Source organism: Balaenoptera physalus (genome assembly GCF_965194825.1).
Source record: "Balaenoptera physalus genome assembly, chromosome: 13".
Taxonomy (NCBI): domain Eukaryota; kingdom Metazoa; phylum Chordata; class Mammalia; order Artiodactyla; family Balaenopteridae; genus Balaenoptera; species Balaenoptera physalus.
In genome coordinates this window covers 52,833,335-52,857,339 of record NC_138892.1, presented here as the reverse complement: position 1 = coordinate 52,857,339, position 24,005 = coordinate 52,833,335, and the positions used below count along the sequence as shown (strand labels likewise).

General features: G+C 41.8%; 1 protein-coding gene and 1 long non-coding RNA gene across 2 annotated transcripts in view; one reads left to right on the top strand and one right to left on the bottom strand.

The window, feature by feature from the left end:
- The window catches only part of RASSF3 (Ras association domain family member 3), a 74,570-nt gene extending 65,727 nt beyond the window's left edge, over positions 1-8,843 (top strand). Inside the window, exons 3-6 of the mRNA XM_082422921.1 lie at positions 1,200-1,428; positions 3,196-3,305; positions 6,145-6,290; positions 6,762-8,843. Coding sequence (XP_082279047.1) covers positions 1,200-1,428; positions 3,196-3,305; positions 6,145-6,290; positions 6,762-6,789 — 513 coding nt within the window. The 3' untranslated portion in view covers positions 6,790-8,843. The remainder of the gene's footprint in view (positions 1-1,199; positions 1,429-3,195; positions 3,306-6,144; positions 6,291-6,761) is intronic.
- On the bottom strand, positions 1,435-23,332 carry LOC309642033. Its single transcript, XR_014252920.1, has 3 exons — positions 23,309-23,332; positions 21,961-22,054; positions 1,435-2,357 (listed from the first exon to the last, which is right to left on the bottom strand). It is a non-coding gene; the product is annotated as an uncharacterized lncRNA (long non-coding RNA).
- Between the last annotated feature and the right edge of the window lie 673 nt (positions 23,333-24,005).

The window sequence follows — 24,005 nt, the reverse complement described above, 5'->3', positions numbered from 1 at the left end:
TTGTATAATACTTTCCACAAGAATGAATGAGTGAATTAGTATTATAAATTGACCTTGTGGAAAGGAAGAAAAATAATGGCCTATAAAGGAGATTTTTCATGTTCTGTGTTAACTGTGTCATTTATTTATAACACCTGAAGATTTGTTTAAATAAAACATTACAATGTTTTTTACCTAAACATACTAAAAGTTAAAAGTGAAGACCAGACTATTGTAACTATTTTTAGCAACTAAGAAATAATAATTCTACATCAATTAAGACAAGTGCTAAACTCATCAAATTGTGTATATTAAATATGTGCAGTTTTTTGTATGGAAAAATTGTACCTCAGTAAAGCTGTTAAAAACATACTTATATATAGAAGGAGGCATCAATACCATGTTAAATCAAAAAAGACAAGTGCTTGGGAATTCCCTGCCTGTCCAGTAGTTAGGACTCCATGCTTCCACTGCAGGGGACACGGGTTCTATCCCTGGTTGGGGAACTAGGATTCTGCATGCTGTGTGGCCTGGCCTGGCCTCCCCACCCACCCCCCCCAAAAAAAAAGAGAAGTGCTTGTATTATAATGTCTATACTTCACATCATAGCTTGAATTTGTTTTAAAAATGTTGCTGCTTGAGGTGTCTGAAATGCCTCATCATGTATCCCATGCTGTGGCAGATCCCATGCTATATAAAATAGGTTAAGCAAAATTGGTAATCTCTGGTACCACTAGGAATGAAAATAGCTTGTTTTCTTCCCGTCTGCTCCTTGTTACTTGAGTATTTCAAAGTCCTAATTGTGACTTTCCTTTTTTGTGTGATAGCTGGTCATCAGTTGATGTTGTTTCCTTTGTGCAGTTAGCCTGGACATATCCCCAAGCTTTAATAAGCCTTGTGGTTTGGCCAGCATCTGTGCCAGGGGATTGTAACCTCACCCGTGGGCTCTGACCTTTCACATGTAGCTTCAGTGGCAGGAGTCCTGGACTTTGGTCCCCACATCTGCCCTGCAGACCTCACCTCTGGAAGCACTTTCCTGGAGCGCGTTAACCTCCCCCGAGGTCATTCCCTGAGGGGCAGTCTTGAGTGAGGTTCTGCCACAGAGCTGAAAAAGAAAAGAACAAGAGAAGGAGTGTTTCACCTTCCTTTTTTGTTGTTGTTTTGATATGCGCCTTCCCTAAAATGCCCAGCTAATGTGTGTGTTTTTATTCCTGCTTCAGAATTCAAATGGGATTTACACTGGCTTCATTAAAGTACAGATGGAACTCTGCAAACCTTCACAGACTTCTGGAAAACTTGCTCCCAGTAGCAATGGCTGTATGAATACACTTCACATCAGCAGCACAAACACTGTCGGGGAAGTGATCGAGGCCCTGCTCAAGAAGTTTCTTGTGACCGAGAGCCCTACCAAGTTTGCACTTTATAAGCGTTGTCACAGGGAAGATCAAGGTACCCTGCCACACTTAAAATGAAAATGGTCCCTGCTTTTATTTCTGTCTTCTGGCCTCATTAGTGGAAGGGAGTGATAGGTGTGTCAGTTATGTCAGGGCCCAGGGCCAGATTCTGGAATAAATGGTGATCACGGTGTGTGCTTAATGCTTCTTGGCTGTCTGTGTCTTTCAGTTGGACAGTTGTGGGTCTTAGGAGCCCAGAGGCATCCACATGTGATGGGTATTTATGGAGGATTTGTGATGTGCACAGGAGGATAGCCTTTTTTCTTTTCTTTTTTCCGTCGCTTTGATTTTAATTCTCTTTCGGACAGAAAAGAATGTATCTGCGCTTGAAGTTTTCAGTAGCACATCGACGTTGGATGTGCATCCGAACATGGAGTGATTGGTGGCCTTGCATTCCCGAGACCCGAGGATCAGGAGGCACATGTGTATTAGTGCACATTGCAGACTTATGTAAATGGCACAGCCTTGGGCTCTCCTTTTCCCTTAGCCTGCCTCACACTAGGTGTTCCCCGGGGGCGTGTTGGCACCCTGGCCCCCCAGGGGCGCATGCAATGGGCAAATAACATTTTGATCTGAGGTCCGCCTGTCTGAACTTAATACCCACAATCAGTGGATTAAAAAGAGAATCTTAAATTACTGCATGAAACTGAATAAGATATTCCAGGTCAGGTCATCACTGAACAGAAATTGATACCAATGGTGGACAACAAGTGATTCAGTGATTCACTAAGTGCTAATTTGAAAATGGTGTGTATATGTGAACATTTAAGCTTTCCCTAATTTTCCTGGGTTGAGCCTATAGCAGCTGGAGCAGAAAATAAACTCACCTTGGCATGACGGGAAAATCCTTTGGTTGCCTGGGGATGAAACCCAGCTAGATGCTGAGCATGGTCATGTTTCTTCAAACCGTATTATGGGCTGGGCCTGCAGGATACAGAGATGAATAGGTTCCTGTCCTCCAGAGGCCACAGGCTCAGCAGTGGGGGGAAGTTTACATCTACAGGGAAATCAGCACCTACAATGCGGTTGTATCCGGAAGTACTGAAATAATACAGGTCAATTCAGATGGCATTTTGTCCTGCCAGCTTCTTTGCCTGCCCACCTGGACTTCAGCTGCATAATCTGACAGCGATAGCATCTTGCTGATATATATTACCCACATGGCATATCTTTCAACCCTACAAGGCAATGCCAGTACTGTGTGTGTGTGTGTGTTTGTGTGTGTGTGTGTGTGTGTGTGTGTGTGTGTGTGTGTGTGTGTAGCACAAGATACATGTAGCTGGGCTTAAAGCCACCAGAGCTTGTGTTTGGATGGACTGCTTCGTTTGTTTGCGGCTGCTAATTCTAAATTAATCTGTAGAGAGATTTGCTTCTAGAGTTCTGATTTCATGTTCTTGGGATGGTATTTTTTTATTGTTTTTAAAGGGGTTTGCAGATCCTTTTTTTAAGTTTATTTTGCTTTCTAAAAAGGAGGAGCAGAATTAATCATAAGCCCATTTGAGGAGCGATACTCATTTAAATTCCTTCTTGAGAATGGTTTCCTTTTTAATCAAGGCACAGTTCATATTATGCAGATAGAATAGAAATAGTATAGAATTCATTCCACTGTGGGCTATTTATTGGTAACAAGATGAGGAGGATGGTGCCTTGGTAGCCAGGGTAATAACACTGTTGCCTTGATCTGGGGGCAGGGTGGTGAGGGGTGCTGGTCTGGGGAATGATGTCGTGCTCTGTTTGTGACATGGCGCTTGTTCCTCACCAGTCTACGCCTGCAAGCTCTCAGACCGGGAACATCCACTCTTTCTGCGTTTGGTAGCAGGGCCCAGGACAGACACACTCAGTTTTGTTCTTCGTGAACATGAATTTGGAGAGGTAAGTGATTGTTCCTTCTTGCTTTAGACTCTACAGACCAGCTGGCCCTGTCTTATTGCTCTGCTCTAGTGACTTTACCATTGCAGAGGAGGACGGGTTGGGGGCAGTGGAGGGGAGAGGGAATGTATGTGCCTGTGTGTCTGTCTGTGTGTCTGTCTGTCTGCCTGTCATGGGAGGAGAGGTTGTCCTGTGGAGGGAGGGTAGCTTCCTGTGTGTTTTTGAGTTGTCAGAAATGAACCCAAAGTTAGCCTACAATATAATTCTTTTATAACACTCATTATGTTGGTCTGTGATTTTCAGAGGTGGGAGGAAATAAAATCTTTTTAACTTGATCTCCACCCAGAGAGTCATTTTCACCCCTCTACCCCAGAATTACTCTAATCCAGCTGAGCTTTGAAAGTCGACACTCTCCATATGTTTGCTGCTAACCAAAGCCCCCAGCCTCCTTCGCTCTAAAGGGAAGTAAAAGGAAACGCCATCTCTTTACTAGGAAAGACATTTAACTTTTTAGAATCTTTGTTTCCTCTTTGCCCAGATGATTAAGAAATTATGTTTCTACGTACATCATTTGCCATTTTCTCTCCAGGGAGGATTGTATTTAGGTCAACTCAGTTGAAGGAAAAAGCACTTCAGACTGTCCTTCTAGATAAAGTGTCACTTGAGGAAATCTCTCAAGCTCTGGGTCTCAGCCTTTTGTCTGGAATCGGAAATGGCATGAATTGTCCATGCAGAACATTTTGTAATGTGGTGAGAATAGAGTTTCTAGGTTAAAAGTTAGGAAACCAAGACTCTGCTTCCTACTGTTCCTCTTGTTAGATTAGGAGCACAACCTTGGGTAAATGTTCTAATCTTTTCAGTCCTCAGTTTTAAAATCTGTAAAGTGGGACTAAAGACTTGAAAAGTTGGTTTTGAGTTGCAAATTAGAAATGTATGTAAACATGCTTAGTAAAGAGTATGTTTATATGTCAGTGTAAATTGGAACTTAACTAGGAAGTTTTAGGAAGACAATGATTGGACATTTTGGAAGCTTCTTTCGATTCTCATGTTTTGAAATTTTTAAAATCCACTCTCATTCTGGGGAGAAAGCTGGGTGCAGAAGTCTAAAATTTGGCTTCTGAGTTTGGCCCATGGCAACCTTCCCTCTGCAAGCCCAAGCCGGACGCGTCAGCGTAGTCTTGTCAGCGTCTTATCTTTCTTGGTGCTGGTTTCTAAGTGTTGCACATAGTTTAGTGCAGTTGGAGCTACATTGTCTGGGAGGGAATTATGTTGGCTTAGTTTTGAAATTCACTTCACATTGTGTTCTAATGTTCCGGACTGCTGTTCTGACCTCTGTATTGTGTTCTGTTTCTCGGGTTTTCAAGGTTAACTGAATTGAGGGAAGAAACTTTCCATAGCTGTCAGGGAGTGGGAGGGAGATGATATTTTATAATGTCTTTACTTTGAGGCATTTATGTGAAAAATAAGATGTTAATTTTTAAGTTAACAGAATATTCTAATGTAGAAAGTTTTGCTCTCCTGCTTCACTTCTCATTTTCTTTAAAAACTAGCTCACACTCAATCTCTGAGAGCCTTCTGTCATTGGCCCACTTGGTGGTTTTATTGTGTCTCCTCTCTCTGCACCTGTATTAGGTCATCTTGTCTTTTCCCTACCCCTGGGAATCCCCTATCAGAAATTGCTCCTGGCCGAGACAGTGATTCTCAGCCCAGGACCTAGGGCCTCCTTTTGGGCGGGGAGGACATGTAGGTTGAAAAATAAAAAAAAACCCTCCCAGGTGAAGCCATATACCCTTCTTGATACTTACTGCTTAAATTTAAAAAATTGTAAAGAAAAACCCAACAAACATTTATTTTGTGCCTGCTAAGTACCAGCTGCTGTTAGAGAAAGAGAACTCAGAAACTCAAGGGCCAAAGACAAAGCCCAAATAGTGAGAAGTACAATAGTTGCAGTGTAGGCGAGAGAGATACTAAGCAAATAATTATAATAATTTTTAGATCTTTTGTGATCAGGTTGTGTTCAAGGCTACCAGAGCCCAGTGAGAGCCTCTAATAGACTTAATCCTGGCTGGGAGAGAAGGGGAGGAAATCATGGCAGGCTTCTTAGAGAAAGTGGCATTTAAGCTGGGACTTGAAGGTTGAGAAGGAGTTCGCCAGGCGAAGTGGAGGAAGGGAGAGCATGTGCAAAGCCATGTCAGGTAATGAGTGAGGAGCACAGTGAGAGAGATGTGGCTGGAGAGGGTAGGGCCTTTCAGACTTAGCAGAAACAACCAAGGGAAGCCATTGAATGATTCCAAGCAGGGGAGGGTCATGCTTAGATTGGCGTTTTACAGAGAGTATTCATATTCAGGCTGGCTGTTTGGTGGAGCTAGGAGGCTGTCCCAGGGATGGAGGAGAAGATGGCGGTGGACAGCACTAGGGAGAGCTGCCTAGGAGGTGGTGAGATTGATCGTGGGAGCTGGGAAAGAAGACGGTGACAATGAGGGCTCCACGTAGAGGGAAGGTGGAGGGAGTGTGGAGTTATCTCTCATGCCTCTCGGGGTTAGAGTGTCTATAATGGACTTAGGCATAAGGAGGACTTTGGTCTTAGAGCCCTTTTGGAGGAGGCTGGGAGGAGGGGAGCAGAGGGCGATGGGAGGGGCGGGGCGTGGAGGGCGTGGAGGTCCGGTCGGGAGGCTCAGCTCTTGTCCAGCAGGACTTCCGAGAGGGCCGGGCGGTGCTGGGCAGTGTGCGTTGGGAGGGGAGGGCAGCCACACCTCCCTGTGCTCTGCTTGCCGTCTGCATTCCTAAGTCTTGACGTTGAATTAAACACCTGGCATTTTTTCATTTTTGTGTTCTCTCACAGTGGGAAGCCTTCAGCCTGCCAGAGCTACAGAATTTCTTGCGGATCTTGGACAAGGAAGAAGACGAGCAGCTACAGAACCTGAAGGAGCGCTACGCGGCCTACAGACACAAGCTGGAAGAAGCCCTCAGCGAGGCCTGGAAACCCGGGTAAAGCGTGGGGCTCCCTGCCCCTCGGGGACAGTGCGGGACCTGCGTGCAAACCAGCAGCCAGTGTGTCTCTTGTCGGAGGGCGGTTTTCTTGCCCCATGATGCTAGGGCCTTTCCCCTTTAAAAATCTCTAGATCTAGTTCCCCAAACTGGTCACGCAGCATCCTGCACCTTGGGCATCCTCTGTAAGGGATTCTGCAAGCTTGTTCTGTTACGGCACTGCGGTGTTACCTCTTGGCAAGCTGTGAACCTGTAGTCTCATCTGGAGCATTCTAGAGTGTTTTGAAGCATGGACTCTGGGTTTTTTTCCCCTCTTCTCTTATTTTGTTTTAGTTATTTTAAGTATGTGATGATGATGTTAAGCTTAAGGTTGTGCAAATGATTTTTTAAAAGCTTAACGAGGAATCTATCTGAATACTTGTCTTATGTTGAAACTACCTGTCTGTTATTGTTTGTTTGTTTTTTTTTAAGGTCACAGGAAACGATCCATGTGAATTGAAGGGCACAGGAAGCTAGGAGCTCTGAGGGGTTGGTGAAGGATTTTGGAGGAGTCTGACAAAGAAAGTAAAGGGCAAGTTTGGAAGAAGGTGGGGTGGAAGTGGGGAGCCCTGATGGGGGAGGTGTTTTGGGCAAGTGGATGGTAGAGGAGAAGGTGAATTCGCTTGTGGACGAGTTAAAAGCTTTCAGTTTAGAGACATGAGATCCATTGTCATGTTGCTTGACAATATGAGTGAGTAAAATGTGGGAGCAGAACCAAAGAAAGTAGGAGCTGGACCAGAAGGAGGGACTAACTGCAGCTGAGCAGAGAAGGCAGGTGGATCTTTCAAACAGGGACAGAGCCGCCCTCTCGGTGGACCAGCGCCCCTTCTGCCTTCCTTCCCGGAGTGGAAGGTCTGATTGGTGCAGCTTCTCTGGGCCGATGGGGCAGTGAGCATCTGCTATGACTCCCGTGAAGTGACAGTTTTCCCCTGAGGTCGTTTTCAAAGTGGAAAAGGAGTTTGGGGAGGAGGCACTTGCCCTGATTGTTAGCATCCGGGGGACTTGTCAGGTGAGGAGCTCCCAGTATACTTGTGACAGTCACTCCCTCCTTTCCCTCGGTTTCCCTTTTGTCTTTCCCTCCCTTCTTCCTCCTTCCCTCTCCTCCCTGCTTTCCCTTCTCTCTTTGTCTTATCAATAGAAGTGCGATCTTACATAATGTAGAACAGGGGTATGGATTAAAGACCCAGGACAGTCAGACCCTCAGTTCCAAAAGGGTGACCTGACTGTAAGGAGGTGGGCAGTGTCCACCCCCAGCGGACCACACAGGAGGGGGGGTTCTTTATGGAAACATTTTAACAGAAATGCATGTTCCTGCAAACCAAAGAAATGCATGTGCAATAAGAGCCTTCCTTAAAGCAGGTTAATAACCTCACTTTACACAGCAGTTAATCTGAAAACAACAGGAAAGGTGTACTGTGCCAGTCTATTTTTAGTTTAGATATTGTTTGTTTATAAATTCCCAAGGAATTGTTAACACTTTGGTGACACCTAATGGATTCTTTTTGAAATTCCAAGGTGCTTCAGTTCTTTGCCTCTTAAGTGAACTGTGCCTTTTTTATTGCATTTCTGTTCCCTTCTTGGTGACTCTTCTGACTTTTCAGAGAACACCCGTCTTGCTGGAGGCAGATGTAAGTGTCGCTTCTACTGTGCCACACATGTACTGAGACAATCATATCTTCCTAAGCTTTTTAAGGAAAGTTGGAAAGAAAAAAAAAAGTAGAAATAGCTATAAAATATGTATGGCACATCTTGTTTAATTTTGCATGTAAGTTCTTTTTAGTGCATCAGTGAGGTTTTAGTGACATTGTCATCCAACGCTTTTAACCTTCATTGTTCAGGGAACGCCTTCATGATTTTCATACTGGTTTTACTATTCAGATGATGGCTTGGGTGTGAGTATACTATTATCGACCACCTGGTCTTTTAATTACCCATCCCAGTAAGTTCATATTTTGTGAAGCCTTTGTTTCTCAGATGAAGACACTGTTAGAACCTTAAAGTAGTAGCTGATGGGTATCTGTGAAATTTTTTTTTTTTTTTTACTTGAAGTAGATTGTCTAAATTAGGCATCCTCGTCTGTATTATCCAGGACCTTGCTCATTGTCATGTGCACTACAGGTTGCAATTTGGAAAACTTACTGTGTTGAAATTCTGTCGGTTCGTGGTTCTTGAAGACCGACGGTCTCTCCCAAACACTGGTGACTGCAGCAGCATTTTTAATGTGTAAAAAAGGCCACTGAGGCCAAAGATTTTTAAAAATCATTGTACAAATTCTTATGTTAAATTAAACTATCTAAGTTTTGCTGTAATACTGTTTTCTCTCCAATATGTGATGGTACAGGAACGAGGTTAAATGAAGCGGTAGTATTGCAGGGGAGCATTTTAAATCGCAGAAGTAAAAAAATTATAATATTTATAATTTTGATGAGTTTATTTTTATGGGGAAGAGTTTGCTTCCCTAAAATTGTTTCTGGTATGGCAAATCGTTTCCATTATTAAAAGTTGAAGTTGTTAGTTGATGTTTGTGTGTTTTTATTTATGGTTATACGCCAGATAAAAGAAGGTCACGGGTGGAAGGAGCTGCTTTTGCAGATACGTGGGGACACGGGCTGGAATGTGACAACTTTCACTAGGTTTGAATGGGGCACATTTGTTCTCCCAGATGTCATTTTTTCCTTTGCCTTATCCTCTGGGGAGAATAGCCAGAGATGAGTGTCTGCCCATACAACGCATTCCTAAAACAATTGTTTTGTGAAATATACATATATTTACAAGTTTATGAAGCATGCAGATAGGTTAAAAATTATTATAAAGTGGCTGCCCTGTGACCACTACCAAAATAGAACATTGTCTCTTTCTTAGCCTCTTCCTTCACCACCCGTTCCTGCCCAGAGGCCTCCTACCCTTAAAATAGACCACTTTCAACATTGAAGTATCTTTTTTGGTGTCAATGTGACTGTCTCACATGGGCTGGGTGCACAACTGCTTCTCCTCTTAGGCTTCCAAGCCTGCTGGAGGCAAGTGTTCTTACTACTGCACTGCTCCCTAGAGGCACTGGCGAAGCAGGTGCAAGTGTTCTTACTACTGTGCTGCCCCCTAGAGGCACTGGCGAAGCAGGTGCAAGTGTTCTTACTACTGCACTGCCGCCTAGAGGCACTGGCGAAGCAGGTGCAAGTGTTCTTACTACTGCGCTGCCCCCTAGAGGCACTGGTGAATCGGTAAGGAGGAAAGCATTTCAAGTACCATAGCTGCTTTGTAAGTGAAAATATTATGATAGAAATGATGGCTCAATATAGATCTTTTTCACCAAAATATCCAGAAGAATCTAGTTTGGAAGTTTGGCCTGGGTTACTACCCAAGGTGCAGTGGGAGTGTTTTGGAATTTTTATCCCTTAAAGGGAGTTAGCTTCCTGCCCTAGGAACTTGTTACCTGTTGATAATAGTTTAAATGAATATTCTTATGTTGCAAAATTAGTTCTCAAGAATTGTACACTGTTTTGGGACTCTGTCAGGTGATCCTGATTATGAGTTTTGCGTTTTTGAAAGAAGGGGGAAAGTCTCTATACAGATCTTCATTAATCTACAGTGGGGTTATGTTCTAATAAACTCATTGTAAGTTGGAAATATCGTAAGTCAAAAGTGCATTCCATCCACCTAACCTACCGAACGTCATAGTTCTGCCTAGCTTACCTTAAACCTGCCCAGAACACATACATGAGCCTACAGTCGGGCAAAATCATCTGACACAAAGCCTATTTTATTAGAATAAAGTGTTGACTATCTCATGTAATGTACTGAATACTGTCCTGAAAGTGAAAAACAGGATGGTTGTCTGGGTACAGAATGGTTCTAAGTATATTGGTTGTTTACCCTCGTAAACAAAAAATATCACTAGCCCGGGAAAATATCACAATTCAAAATCCAAGTACAGGGGCTTCCCTGGTGACGCAGTGTTTAAGAATCCGCCTGCCAATGTAGGGGACACAGGTTTGAGCCCTGGTCCGGGAAGATCCCACATGCCACGGAGCAGTTAAGCCTGTGCACCACAACTACTGAGCCTGCGCTCTAGAGCCCGCGAGCCACAGCTACTGAGCCCGAGTGCCACAACTACTGAAGCCTGCGTGCCTAGAGCCCGTGCTCCGCGACGAGAGAAGCCACCCAATGAGAAGCCCGCGCACTGCAACGAAGAGTAGCCCCCACTCGCCGCAACTAGAGAAAAGCCCATGCGCAGCAACAAAGACCAAACACAGCCAAAAGTAAAAATAAATTAATTAATTAAAAAAAAATCCAAGTACATTTTCTACTGAATGCGTATCACTTTCACATCATCGTAAAGTCGAAAAACTGTAAGTCAAACCATCATTAAGTTGGGGACATTCTGTACTATAATAGCAAGTTCAAACACAGTGCTTACCATGTGCCAGGCATTATTCTGAAAAGCTTAATATGTATTAACTCATTTTCTCTCCCATGAGATAGGTATTGTCAACATCCCCATTTTACAGATGAGGAAACAAACACATTGAGGTCCAGCAACTTGCCCGCGGCTCCTCTGGGAGTGAGTGGCAGAGCCGCCCTGCCTGTCCACTGGCTTTTCCTATAAGCTCTACCTAGTTTTTCAGTAAAACTACCTGTGAAGGGCCCATTAGGATGCCTCGAATGGGCAGTTCATCTGAAAGCAGGCCTCTTTAGGCACAGTTGGGGTTTGTGGCTTGATGTCAGAGTGCTGTATCATCCTTTTGTTGTTGCTGTTCATTTAGCGTTCCATTTAAGTGATTTTACTAAGTTACGTAGAAGGAGACGCCTACCTGTGTTTTTGTTTACAGGTTCTGTTGTGTGAAAGAAACTGACAGAGAGCAGGTAACCAAACCCCGTGTTCTCACTGTAATTAGTAAAATAATTCCCTGGAACCACCAGAATAATAGCTTCAGGGAGAAGTCACAGTTCCCAGGAGCCACCAAATACTTGCAAACGCTGGAGTTTTACTCCCTCATCAAGGATGATCCTCTCCAAAGAAACATGGGAAACTAAGTATTCAAAGTCTTGAAAGTATACACCTGTCTGGTGTGAATCACTACTTGCTTAATTAAGTGCTAAATTAAGAAAGCAGCTTTGTATAAAGATGGGGGGAGAAATGGGGCCGGGGCTGGGGGTTGGTGGTGGAAAGGAGTGGGCAGGTTAAATAACTGTGAGGTAAGATGTATTAACTCCATCTGCAGGGTTAGTTTGTTTTTTAATTGGTGTGTAGTTGTTTTACAATGTTGTGTTAGTTTCTGCTGTACAGCAAAGTGAATCAGCCACACGTATACATATATCACCTCTTCCTTGGATGTCCTTCCCATTTAGGTCATAACAGAGCACTGAGGAGAGTTCCCTGTGCTAACCGTCTGTTCTCATTAGTTATCTGTTTTATACATAGTACTGTATATATGTCAATCCCAATCTCCCAATCCATCCCACCCCCGGGTTTTTTAAGTTCTGTTGGTTTTTGTTTTTTGGGGGGGTTGGTGGTTTTGGTTTCATTTTGGTTTTTTGACAGATCTTTCCCTTTAATTCTATAAGGTGAGAATGACCAGGTAGAGGACAGACCTTTTCATCTTAGTTTCCAAAGTCACTTGTGACTCACTTGGTGGCAGCTGAACTCCAAAAGCTCCTCTTCTCTCCTTTCTGAGAAAGGTGAGTATTGGCGTTTGAAAATGTTTCCACACAAACAAAACATCAGGACTCTGTAAATTTCAAGAGAAGTTGGGTTTTGGCTTTGTGTTTGGGAGGGAGTTCCTGGTTTTTTTTTTGTTTTTTTTTGTTTTTTTTTGTTTTTTGCTTTACCGCGTGGCTTGTCCTCACCGGTGAAAGCGCAGAGTCCTAACCACTGGACCACCAGGGAATTCCCAGGGAGGGAGTTCCTTTAACCAGGAGAGTTGGTATTGATTTTTCTAAACAAGGAGGCTTACCTTGAACGTTCCTCTGTCTTTAGTGGCACAGATCTGGTTGTTTGCCCGGTGTGTGCACCCTCCCCTCAATTTAGCCACCCTGTGTGGACACAGGAGATTAATTAAACCCTGTGCAGTTCCTTTTCTCTGAAGTGGGATTCTAGGGGGCTCTGCTCGAGAGGGCTTTCTGATTTTCAAGTGTGATAAAATTTGCTAAAGTTCTAGTAATTCTGGAGCAGCACACTGAAGTGTCTTGCCAAAAGTTAGAATCCTTGAATTATTAATCTGTGGGTGGGAGGTGATAGCTTAAATCTTTTATAAATTCAAATCTTTTATTCAAAACTACAAATGGTGTCTTCAGATTCTTTTTAGAATGGCAAACATTTCAAATGTTTTCTCTTGCATGTGTGATCTCTCAAGGAAAATGTTCCAAGTCAATGACTTTTAGGTAAAATCAAGCATGTCACTGAATGCCTTATCAATAAAAGATGATTGTCTGAGAATACACCGCAGCCTTAGAAATCAAGGAACCTGGCTATCAGCCTTCAGAAAAGCCCAAGCCTCATTGCCTTTCTTCCAGATAAACTTGCTGCAGGAGTTTGTGTGCTGGGGAAGGGCGTGTGCTTCAAGGAAGATAACGAGCTAGTGTGTAGGGTGTGGGTGAGGCTGGAACCATGTTCCTGTCCCCTGTGTCACTTTCCACCCCCAGCTTGCTTTTTTAAATTCTCGTTCTTTTGCAAGTAAGGCGATCCAAGCAGAGGCGCAGCAGGTCTTGGGGGAAAAGTTGTTATGAAGGTAATAGTTGGGAAAGGGCAGTGTTTAAGATCTGTTGGAAGAGATTTCAAGACAAAACTGAAGTTATTACTCTGTCTTTTTATGGACCACCTCCAGAACTACTGGAGGTGCTGATTTTTAAAAGGAGGATTTAAAAATCTTCCCCCACACCAAAGCTAATATTAGGCCCTGAGAATCTGCTACCTTAATAAGCACCCCATGTTTTTTCAAATACTAACTGTAAATCTTAGAGCTCTCCAGAGTATTTCAGAGACCGAAAGGATATATCCATGTGCACAGTTGTACCCCTCTCTCTCTTTTTTTTTTTAAACAAATTACTTCCATACTGAGAGTAATGGCTAGCCTGCAGAGAGGCTCCCTGACCTGCCTCATTTAGCACTAGAAAGGATAATTCTATACATAGCTTGACCCTGTGCCCTGACCATGGCTAATTGGATCTTAGTTAGACTTCGGATACAAGGCTGTTGATCAGTTAAACTTTCTTAAAATTTTAAATAAAGAAACAAAGGAATTGTAGTTAGTCTGTGATGGGTACTTATAAACCAGGGGACTGAACCCACCATTGGGCCTTGTTTCAGGGGCAGAGAAAGACTACAGAGAAAGCAGGAGAATAGAGCAGAGAGAAGCAGAGAGGAGAGGCCGTGTGGCCTCTGGGAGATGGAAAGTAAATTCAGAACCTACTTGATATTTGTTAGCTGTTGGATGCCTAATCATACGCTCTTCCCTCAGGAAGGAATTTTCTTTGTTTACGTGAGCTGTGTACTCATGTGCCCATTTCTACGATGGGATCCAGAGTAGAAATAGAGGGAAATTTATAGTATTGGGTTGGCCAAAAGTTTCGTTTGTTTTTTTCCGTAAGATGGCTCTAGTAGCACTTAGTTGTCTTTAACTTCATTCAAAACAATTTTGTTAGATTGTATGTGACAGCTGTCTTATCAGCGTGCATTTAAAAAAAGACTTATCAAAACTGGTGAGTTTTTGTGTAGCCATTTTAACACATTATTGACCGGGGGATTTTTGCAGAAAGTAACGCCTGTGGCTGTAATACGTCTCCGGTCAAAAATGTGTTAATATTGAAGGTGGAAATAAAAAAAGCAACATTTTTGGCATATTATGCTTTATTATTTCAAGAAAGTTAAAAACGTAACCAAAATGCAAAACAAGATTTGTGCTGTGTATGGAGAAGGTGCTGTGAGTGATCGAACCTGTCAAAAGTGGTTTGTGAAGTTTTGTGCTGGAGGTTTCTCACTGGACGATGCTCCACAGTCAGGTAGACCAGTTGACAGCAATCAAATCGAGACATTAATTGAGAACAGTCAACGTTATACCATGCGGGAGACAGCTGACATACTCAAAATATCCAAATCAAGAGTCGAAAATCATTTGCACCAGCTCGGTTATGTTAATCACTTTGATGTTTGGGTTCCACATAAGTGAAGAAAACCGTGGCCGTATTTTCACATGCGATTCTCTACTGAAACGTAATGAAAATGTTCCGTTTTTAAAATTTATTTATTATTTATTTTTGCTTTGTTGCTGCATGTAGGCTTTCTCTAAGTTGCGGCGAGCAGGAGCTACTCATCGTTGCAGTGTGCGGGCCTCTCACCATGGTGGCTTCTCTTGTTCTGGAGCACGGGCTCCAGGCGTGCGGGCTTCAGTAGTTGTGGCATGTGGGCTCAGTAGTTGTGGCTTGTGGGCTCTAGAGCACAGGCTCAGTAGCTGTGGCGCATGGGCTCAGTTGCTCCGCGGCATGTGGGATCTTCCCGGACCAGGGTTCGAACCCGTGTCCCCTGCATTGGCAGGCAGATTCTTAACCACTGCGCCACCAGGGAAGACCCGAAAACGTTCCATTTTTAAAACAAATTGTGACGGGTGATGAAAAGTGGATACTGTACAATAATGTGGAACGGAAGAGATCATGGGGTAAGTGAAATGAACCACCACTAACCACACCAAAGTCTGGTCTTCATCCAAAGAAGGTGATGTTGTGTATATGGTGGGATTGGAAGGGAGTCCTCTATTATGAGTTCCTTCCAGAAAACCAATCGATTAATTCCAACAAGTGCTGCTCCCAATTAGACCAACTGAAAGCAGCACTTGACAAAAAGCGTCCAGAATTAGTCGATAGAAAACACAAAATCTTCCATCAGGATAACACAAAGCTGCATGTTTCTTTGATGACCAGGCAAAAACTGTTAACAGTTTGGCTGGGAAGTTCTGATTCATCCCCCGTATTCACCAGACGTTGCACCTTTGGATTTCCATTTATTTTGGTCTTTACAAAATTCTCTTAACGGAAAAAATTTCAATTCCCTGCAAGACTGTAAAAGGCACCTGGAACAGTTCTTTGCTCAAAAAGATAAAAAGTTTTGGGAAGATAGAATTATGAAGTTGCCTGAAAAATGGCAGAAGGTAGTGGAACAAAACGGTGAATACGTTGTCCGAAAAAGTTCTTGGTGAGAATGAAAAATGTGTCTTTTATTTTTACTTAAAAACCAAAGGCACTTTTTGGCCAACCCAGTACTAAATGCCTATTAGAAAAGATGAAAAGCCTCAAATGGATGACCTCAGCCTCCACTTAAAGATACAAGAAAAATAAAAGCAAACCCAAAGTAAGCAGAAGAAAGGAAGTAATAAAGAGTGGTAATAAATGAAATAGAAAACAGAAACAAAATCAATGAAACCAAAAGTGGGTTCTTAAGAGATCAACAGAGTTGATAATCCTCTAACCATACAGACCAGGCAAGAAAGAGAAGATGCAAATTACCACCTCAGGAACAGGAGAGTTGACATCACTACAGATCCTACAGATCCTACAGATATACTTGATATGTTTGTATTTAAGGTCCTTGCATTGAAGTAAGTTTCCTTAAAAATTAGTGTTATTTTGTGCAAAAAAAAAGGTGAGTTCTACACATTCCTAATTTGGCCTAGTTTTGAAAAGTTTGCCAAATGACAAGTGCTGATGTCGCTTGGTGCTATCAACTTTTTGGTTCCCTCAGAAATTTAGTTATTTACAGTATGTAACTTTAATGCATATGATCAATAATATTCTAACTTAATATTTAAGCCTACTTTCATATTATTGGAAATACAGTAGGGTTTATGCTTATTAAAATGTGAATTATTATTGTTTCCTTCTTTCCTTCCTCCCTCCCTCCCTTCCTTCCACCCCTTCCTATTCCCCTCCCTCCCTCCCCCCCCCCCACCAACAGCTTAGAACAAATTGTAATCATATTTGAGGAATGAGTGTATCTGTTTACTGTTGGGTTCTGTGATAGCTGTATTCTTACAACCATCCTTTTTCTTTTTTTTTTTTTTTTTTTTACCTGTCACTTATATTAGTTCTGTTCTTCGCATAAAAAGAAACTTGAGTAGAACACCAAGTGTTTTAACTTCTTTACTTCAACAAGTATGTATAAATTACCCAAGGATGTTAGGTACTGGGTAGATTATGCTGAAAAGGAACATCATGGTCTTGTCTTCACGGAAACCAGACTGAGCAATGCAAACTGGTAAGTGTCACAAAGATAAAGTACAGAGTGCTATGAGAGTCTACTCCTTAGGCAGTTAGAGAAGGCTTCCTTAAGGGAGTGACTTAGAGCTAAGATTTTAAGGATGAGCAGGAGTTACCTGGCAGAATTCATGATTTACATGAAAATTTTCTACACAATGGCCACTGGTTTCTCAGACCTTTTTTTGGCAGCTTGTTATATGGGCGTCACGCTAGCTGTTTTTCCTCTGTTATGAGAAAGGAACTTATATAGGTCTAAATAATTCTCCACAGGTTAAGAGTTCATCTTTGGCAAGGGCAAGTTAAAATTTACAATGGCAATTGCTCTGGATCAAGCTCAACTTTTTTTCCCCTGTAAAGAGGAGTGGGTGTCATGTGTTGGCTTTCCTCACAGGGCTTATGTGAGGACTGAATAAGATAATGAAGGTCAAGGTACTCTGTACACCGCAAAGCCTGACATAGTGTAGAGTGGTATTATTCTCCAAGTTCTTCTTCCTATAGTGGTATGGCTGCTTTACTACTGGGCCAAGATGTTTACATATCATGTTGACACTAAAATTCATCTAAGAAGCAACACCTAGGATGTAATTTCCAGGAGGGGCATTTTTTTCAAACAAATATTTTCTTGGTTTTTGTTTTTTAGACTCGTGTTCAGGGAAGGCAAAACAAAAGATTCTAGGGCGATTAGTAGACCAAGAAATCTTCATTCAGTGCCTTTCCTTGTGCTCCCCATAAATACAGTGGCAGAGTGTTGTCTGACTTCTCTGACAAGTTAGACCCAAAATGCTCAGAGCAGCTGGGACTAGGGCTGCCCGTGCCGTCATGTTACTGTGAGGTGCTGAGCGATTCAGACCAGAGGCTCACACGTAGGTGCTGTCTGGGGGCCTTGGCCTTTGTTTCCTCAGTGTTGTCATGCATGTGAATTCTCACCCCAAGACAAGTGAGCCTCTACCACTAGGAATCTCTGTGGGGACTGGAGCATATCTTCAGCTCTTTCTGTATCTCTCTGAGCTGCAGGGCATAACATCTGTGGGACAAAACATGTCACAGTGTCTGGAAACAGCTACTTGGGCAGCTTTGAGAAGGGATGGGGCTGCTGTACAGGCAGACCCTGAGCTACAGCTTCCTGCCTCTCCTCGTGAAGTCAGTGTTCACCCCTGGCTGAACCCTTAACTAGGACCTTAAGTGGCATTGCAGGAAGAGGAAGGGGGCAGGATGACCGAGGCCCCCAGTATTTGTTTTCCCCTGCTGTACAGAGGACTAGACTCAGCACCTTGGGCTTCATTTTTTATGGGAGCATCTGTCAAAGTGCAGTCACAGGCTGAAGGCTGCCTGATAGATGACTCAGTTAGTAGTCCCTCATTCCAGACTGCGGAGAGAATCTAAGATGTCATGTTGATGTCAGGCCTAATAAAGTTGCTCCTCACCTGATCTGGGAGGAGCTGGGAAAAGCAGGAGGATTGGGGAAGAAAAGGACACAGGGCAGCTACTTTCTTAGGGACTTAAGCAAGAACAGAATCATTCACATTTCTGAGCTACTTTCCTAGCATTAGGATGAGGCAAGGGAGTAGCGTCTGATGATCTTGGACAACAGGTGCCTCAGAAAGCAGGCCAGAATCTTGGCCTGTAGCAGCTGCTAAAAGAGCATCTCCACCCCTGTGCTGTGCTCTCCCCTGCCCCAGCCTTTGTGGGTTATGGAGACCCCCCTGGAGGGAAGACTTGGATTTGTGCCTGGGGTCTGCCAGCCGAGAGAGTCCATTAAAATATTTTCCAGCATGTGCTGAGACCAACAGTTGAGCAACCATTCCAACAAGGCAGCTTCTACTTGGTTTTAGTAATTATAGCTGCAAACTGGCATTTGCTTATACTCTTCAAGTATATAATGTATGTAAGACTTTTTAATTCCCTCTTTGGAGACAAGTCGAGCCTCTACCACTGGAAAGCTTTGCCCTGTCGCAGGTACCTACAATTGGATAGGTTTTGGCAAAAGGTTTGCCCCAGTTTCTCTTGGTAAACCAGGTTTGGTCATTATATTAGTCATACATTGCCATACATAGTTACACATTTTTCTTGTGATGAGGATGTTTAAACATGTACTCTTTAGCAAATTTCAAATATGCAATTCAGTATTATTAACTATAGTCACTGCGGTGTACATGACATCCCCATGGCTTGTTTTATAATTGGAAGTTTGTGCCTTTGGACCCCCTTCACCTATTTCTTCCACCCCCCCCCACCTCTGGCAACCATCTGTCTGTTCTCCATATCTATGAACTTTGTTTTTGTCCTGTTGTAGTTGGTTTTTTTTAATTCCACATATAAGTGAGATAACAAGGGAGATTAGCTTGGTGCTTTGTGACCACCTAGAGGGGTGGGATAGGGAGGGTGGGAGGGAGATGCAAGAGGGAGGGGATATAGGGATATATGTCTACATATAGCTGATTCACTTTGTTACACAGCAGAAACTAACACACCATTGTAAAGCAATTATACTCCAATATAAATGTTTAAAAAATGAGATAATAAAGTATGTGTCTTTCTCTGACTTATTTCACTTAACATAATGCCCTCAAGGTCTATCCATATTGTCACAAGTGGCAAGATTTCATTCTTTTTTAATGGCAGAATAGTATTCTATTGTATGTATATATATACATCTTCTTTATCCATGCATCCTTTGATGGATAGGATACTTAGGTTGTTTCCATATCTTGGCTATTATAAATAATGCTGCAATGAACGTGGGATTTCAAATCAGTGTTTTGGGTTATTTTTTCAGATAAATACCCAGAAGTGGGATTACTGGATCATATGGTAGTTCTATTTTTAATTTTTTGAGGAACCTCCATACTGTTTTCCATAGTGCCTGTATCAATATACATTCCCACCAACAGTGCACAAAGGTTCCCTTTTCTTCACATCCTTGTCTTTGTCTTTTATTATTTTTTAAAAAATTAAATTTTTTTAAATTAAAAAAATTTTAAATTAAAAAAAATTTTTTTTAATTTAAAAATTAAAAAAAATTTTTTTTTTTTTTTTTGGCCATGCTGCACAGCTTGTAAGATCTTAGTTCCCCGACCAGGAACTGAACCCGGGCAATGGCCAGTGAAAGCGCCAAGTCCTAACCACTGGACCTCCAGGGAACTCCCCCTTGTCTTGTCTTTTTGTTTGTTTTTAAAATACATTTATTTTATTTATTTATTTATTTTTGGCTGCATTGTGTTTTCGTTGCTGTGCACGGGCTTTCTCTAGTTGCGGTGAGCAGGGGCTACTCTTCCTTGTGGTGCACAGGCTTCTCATTGCAGTGGCTTCTCTTATTGCAGAGCACGGGCTCTAGGTGTGTGAGCTTCAGTAGTTGTGGCGCACGGGCTTAGTTGCTCTGAGGCATGTGGGATCTTCCCGGACTGGGGCTCAAACCCGTGTCCCCTGCGTTGGCAGGCAGATTCTTAACCACTGCGCCACCAGGGAAGCCCCTTGTCTTTTTTTGATAATAGCCATTCGAACAGGGGTGAGGTGATATCTCAGTGTGATTTTGATTTGCATTTCCTGATGATTAGTGATGTTGAACATCTTTTCATATACCTGTTGGCCATCTGCATGTCTTCTATGGAAAAATGTCTATTCAGATCTTCTGCCTATTTTTTAATTGTGTGTTTTTTGCTATTAAGTTGTACATGTTCTTTACATGTTTGGGATATTAACCCCTTATCATACATGATTTCTAAATAGTTTCTTCTATTCAGTAGGCTGCCTTTTTGTCATTGTTTTCCTTTGCTATGCAGAAGCATTTTAGTTTGATATAGTCCCACTTGTTTGTTTTTGTTGCCTTTGCTTTTGGAGTCAGATCCAAAAAATCACCAAGACTGATGTCAAGCAACATACTGCCTATGTTTTCTTCTGGATTCTTATGGTTTCAGGTTTTACATTCTTTAATCCATTTTGAGTTAATTTTTGTGTATGGTGTAAAATAGTAGTCCAGTTATACTCTTTTGCATGTGGCTGCCAGTTTTCCCAGAACCATTTATTGAAGATACTGTCCTTTCCCTATTGTATATTCTTGGCTTTGTCATAAATTAACCATAAGTGCATGAGTTTATTTCTGGGCTCTCTATTCTGTTCCATTGATCCATGTGTCTCTTTTTATGCCTATATCATACACTTTTGATTACTGTAGCTTTGTAATATAGTTTGAAATCAGGGAGCATGATGCCTCCAGCTTTGTTGGTCTTTCTTAAGATTGTTTTGGCTATTTGGGGTCTCTTGTGGTTCCATCCAAATTTTAGGATTGTTTGTTCTGTTTCTGTGAAAAATGTCTCTGGAATTTTGATAGGGATTGCATTGAATCTGTAGACTGCTTTGGGTAGTATGGACATTTTAACATTAATCTTCCAATCCATGAGCACAGAATATCTTTCCATTTATTTGTGTCTTCTTCAGTTTCTTTCATCAGTGTCTTTTAGTTTTCAGTGTGTAGGTTTCTGACCTTCTTGGTTAAACTTATTCCTAGGTATTTTATTCTTTTTTGGAAGGCAGCTATGCTCACCGCTAAACCACCAATGCTGCACTGTTTTATTCTTTCTAATGCAGTTATAAATGGAATTAATTTCTTAATTTCTTTTTCTGATAGTTTATTAGCATATAGAAATACAAGATTTTTGTATACTGATGTTGTATCTTGCAGCTATACTGAATTCATTTATTAGTTCTAGCAGTTTTCTTGTGTGGAATCTTTAGGGTTTTCTGTATATGTCATCTGTAAATAGTTACAGTTTTACTTCTTCCTTTCTGATTTGGATTCTTTTCATTTTACTTGCCTAATTGCTCTGGCTAGGACTTCCAGTACTATGGGTTTTTTTTTTTTTTTCTTTCTTTCTTGACTTTTTATTAGAAAAAATATTTTACATATAATTTTAGTTTTTTTTAAACATCTTTATTGGAGTATAATTGCTTTACAATGGTGTGTTAGTTTCTGCTTTATAACAAAGCGAATCAGCTATCCAATACTATGTTGAATAAAACTGACAGTGGGCATCTTTGTCTTGTTCCTCATCTTAGAGGGAAGGCTTTCAGCTTTTCATCGTTAGCTGTGGACTTGTCATCTATGACTTTTATGTTGAGGTATGTTTCCTCTGTATGCACTCTGTATGAGTTTTTATCATGAACGTTGAGTTTTGTCAACTGCTTTTTCTGCATCTATTGAGATGATCATGTTTTTTATCCATTTTGTTAATGTGGTATATAGCACATTGATTTGTGGATGTTGAACCACTCTTGTATCCTTGTACTAAATTCCACTTGATCATGGTGTATGAGTCTTTTAATGTATTGTTGAATTCAGTTTGCTAATACCTTGTTGAGGATTTTTGCCTCTATGTTTATCAGGGATATTGACCTGTAATTTTCTTTTCTTATGGTGTCCTTGTCTGGTTTTGGTATGAGAGTAATGCTGGCCTCATAAAATGAGTTTGGAAATGTTCCTTCCTCTCCTGTTTTTGGAAGAGTTTGAGAAGGATTGGTATTAGTTCCACTTTGAATGCTTGATAGAATCCACCAGTGAAGCTACCTGGTCCTGGACTTTTGTTTATTGGGAGGCTGTTTGATTACATTCAATCTCCTTACTAGTCATCAGACTATTCAAATTTTCTATTTCTTCATGATTCAGTCCTAGAAGGCTGTATGTTTCTAGGAATTTATCCATTTCTTCTGGGTTATACAATTTGTTGGCATATAATTAGTTGTTCATAGTACTCTCTTACGATCCTTTGTATATCTGTGGTACAGTTGTAATGTCTCCCCTTTCACTTCTGATTTTACTTAATTGAGCCCCCTTTATTCTTGGTGAGTCTAGTTAAGGGTTTGTCAGAGGAGATGTTTTCACTTTGCTTTCGAAAGTCATGCTGTGGAGCACGACAAGGAGCCCCTTGAATGGTAGTGTCACCTCCCCTTCTTAGTCTGAAACTGTGTTTTCCCTGTAACTACAGATATCGGGGATGAGTTCTCAATCTACACAATAATGTCCTGGGCATCAGGAAGAGAGTAATTTCCTTTCATAACCCAGCCCACGTCCAGGCAGAGTGGGCACTCACTCAAGACATATGAGGGAGGGTAAAATCCTTCTTAGATCACAGAGAGAGCAGAGTTTAATAGATAGATAGACGTCTTTAAAGCCACATCTTTGAAATCTTGACTCTTTGACTAATGAGCTTTGTGAGCTTGGATAAACTGAGGAAAGAAGCTTGTTGGCAGAGCCATTTTTATCACAATAAATACTAATTACAAGCATTCTATGTATTTCTCTGCCCTTTGAGGACCTATCAGCATCAGTCAGAGGGGCAGGTTGTGAGGATATATAAGATCTCAGGTCTCACCAGCAGAAGGTGGTTATGAAAGCTTCCTCTCAAAGACTAAGATTTAGAACTGTCATCTACTCTGTGGTACTCCTGAAGCCGGCTCCTATGTCCTGCATGCAAATCTTACATAGTAATTCCTAGGCCATCAGTAAAGGTCTCTGCACAGTGCATTCAGCTTGGGGCCTTTAGGTTCTCTGCTCTTGCTGCTACAGACTTAAAGGTACACATGTGACTTAGCCCTTTAAACCCATGGCAGGCAGAGAAAGAAGGTGAAACAAATACTAAATCTGTACAGTGTCTGTTTGGTTCGACAGGGCAGGGTACAGTCTCAGTGGGAATGGGGCTGGGGCTACAAATTAGAAAAATGGATTTAGTAGAGTCTGTACTTACCCTCACTTTGAGTCTATGTAAATAAATGTTCTCTTCCTTGGTGGCTTGATACTGTGATAAACTCAATTGTTTTTCTGATAGTAGTCTGGAAACTTTATGGGTATCTTCTAACATCTTGTTTTTCTGCTTGGTCTTCAGAACTTATAAGAGGCAACCTACTAGGTCTGGGGTTGGCAAATTATGCTTTTTTTTGGTAAAGTTTTGTTGGAACATAGCCATGCATATTCATTTGTGTTGTCTATGGCTACTTTTGTACTGAAGCAGCAGAGTTAAGTAGCTGTGATAGAGACATAGCCTGCAAACCTAAAATATTAACTATCCCTTTAAGAAAAAGTTTGTCAACTCCAGTAGGACTTACTTCTCATTTAGGGCAATGGATCACATGACTGAACATCAAGGCAAGGCACCTTTGACGGTGAGCTTAGTTTATCTAATTTAAAGCTGGTCAAGGTAAGTTGTTTTTTTTTTTTCCTCCAAACTGTAAATGCATAATGATTTATCAGGAAGGATTTTCTACACGGTGCTCATCCAGGGATACTGGGCAGCAGGGACCACATATATACGAACGAGGTTTCCAGGTAGGGACTATGGTACCCAATGCGCAACAGCCCATCTCCAGTACTAGGTGAGTGATTAAAACATTAAACAGTATACAGCAAAGAACATTTTGTCAAAATTATTACTTGTGGACTAAAAC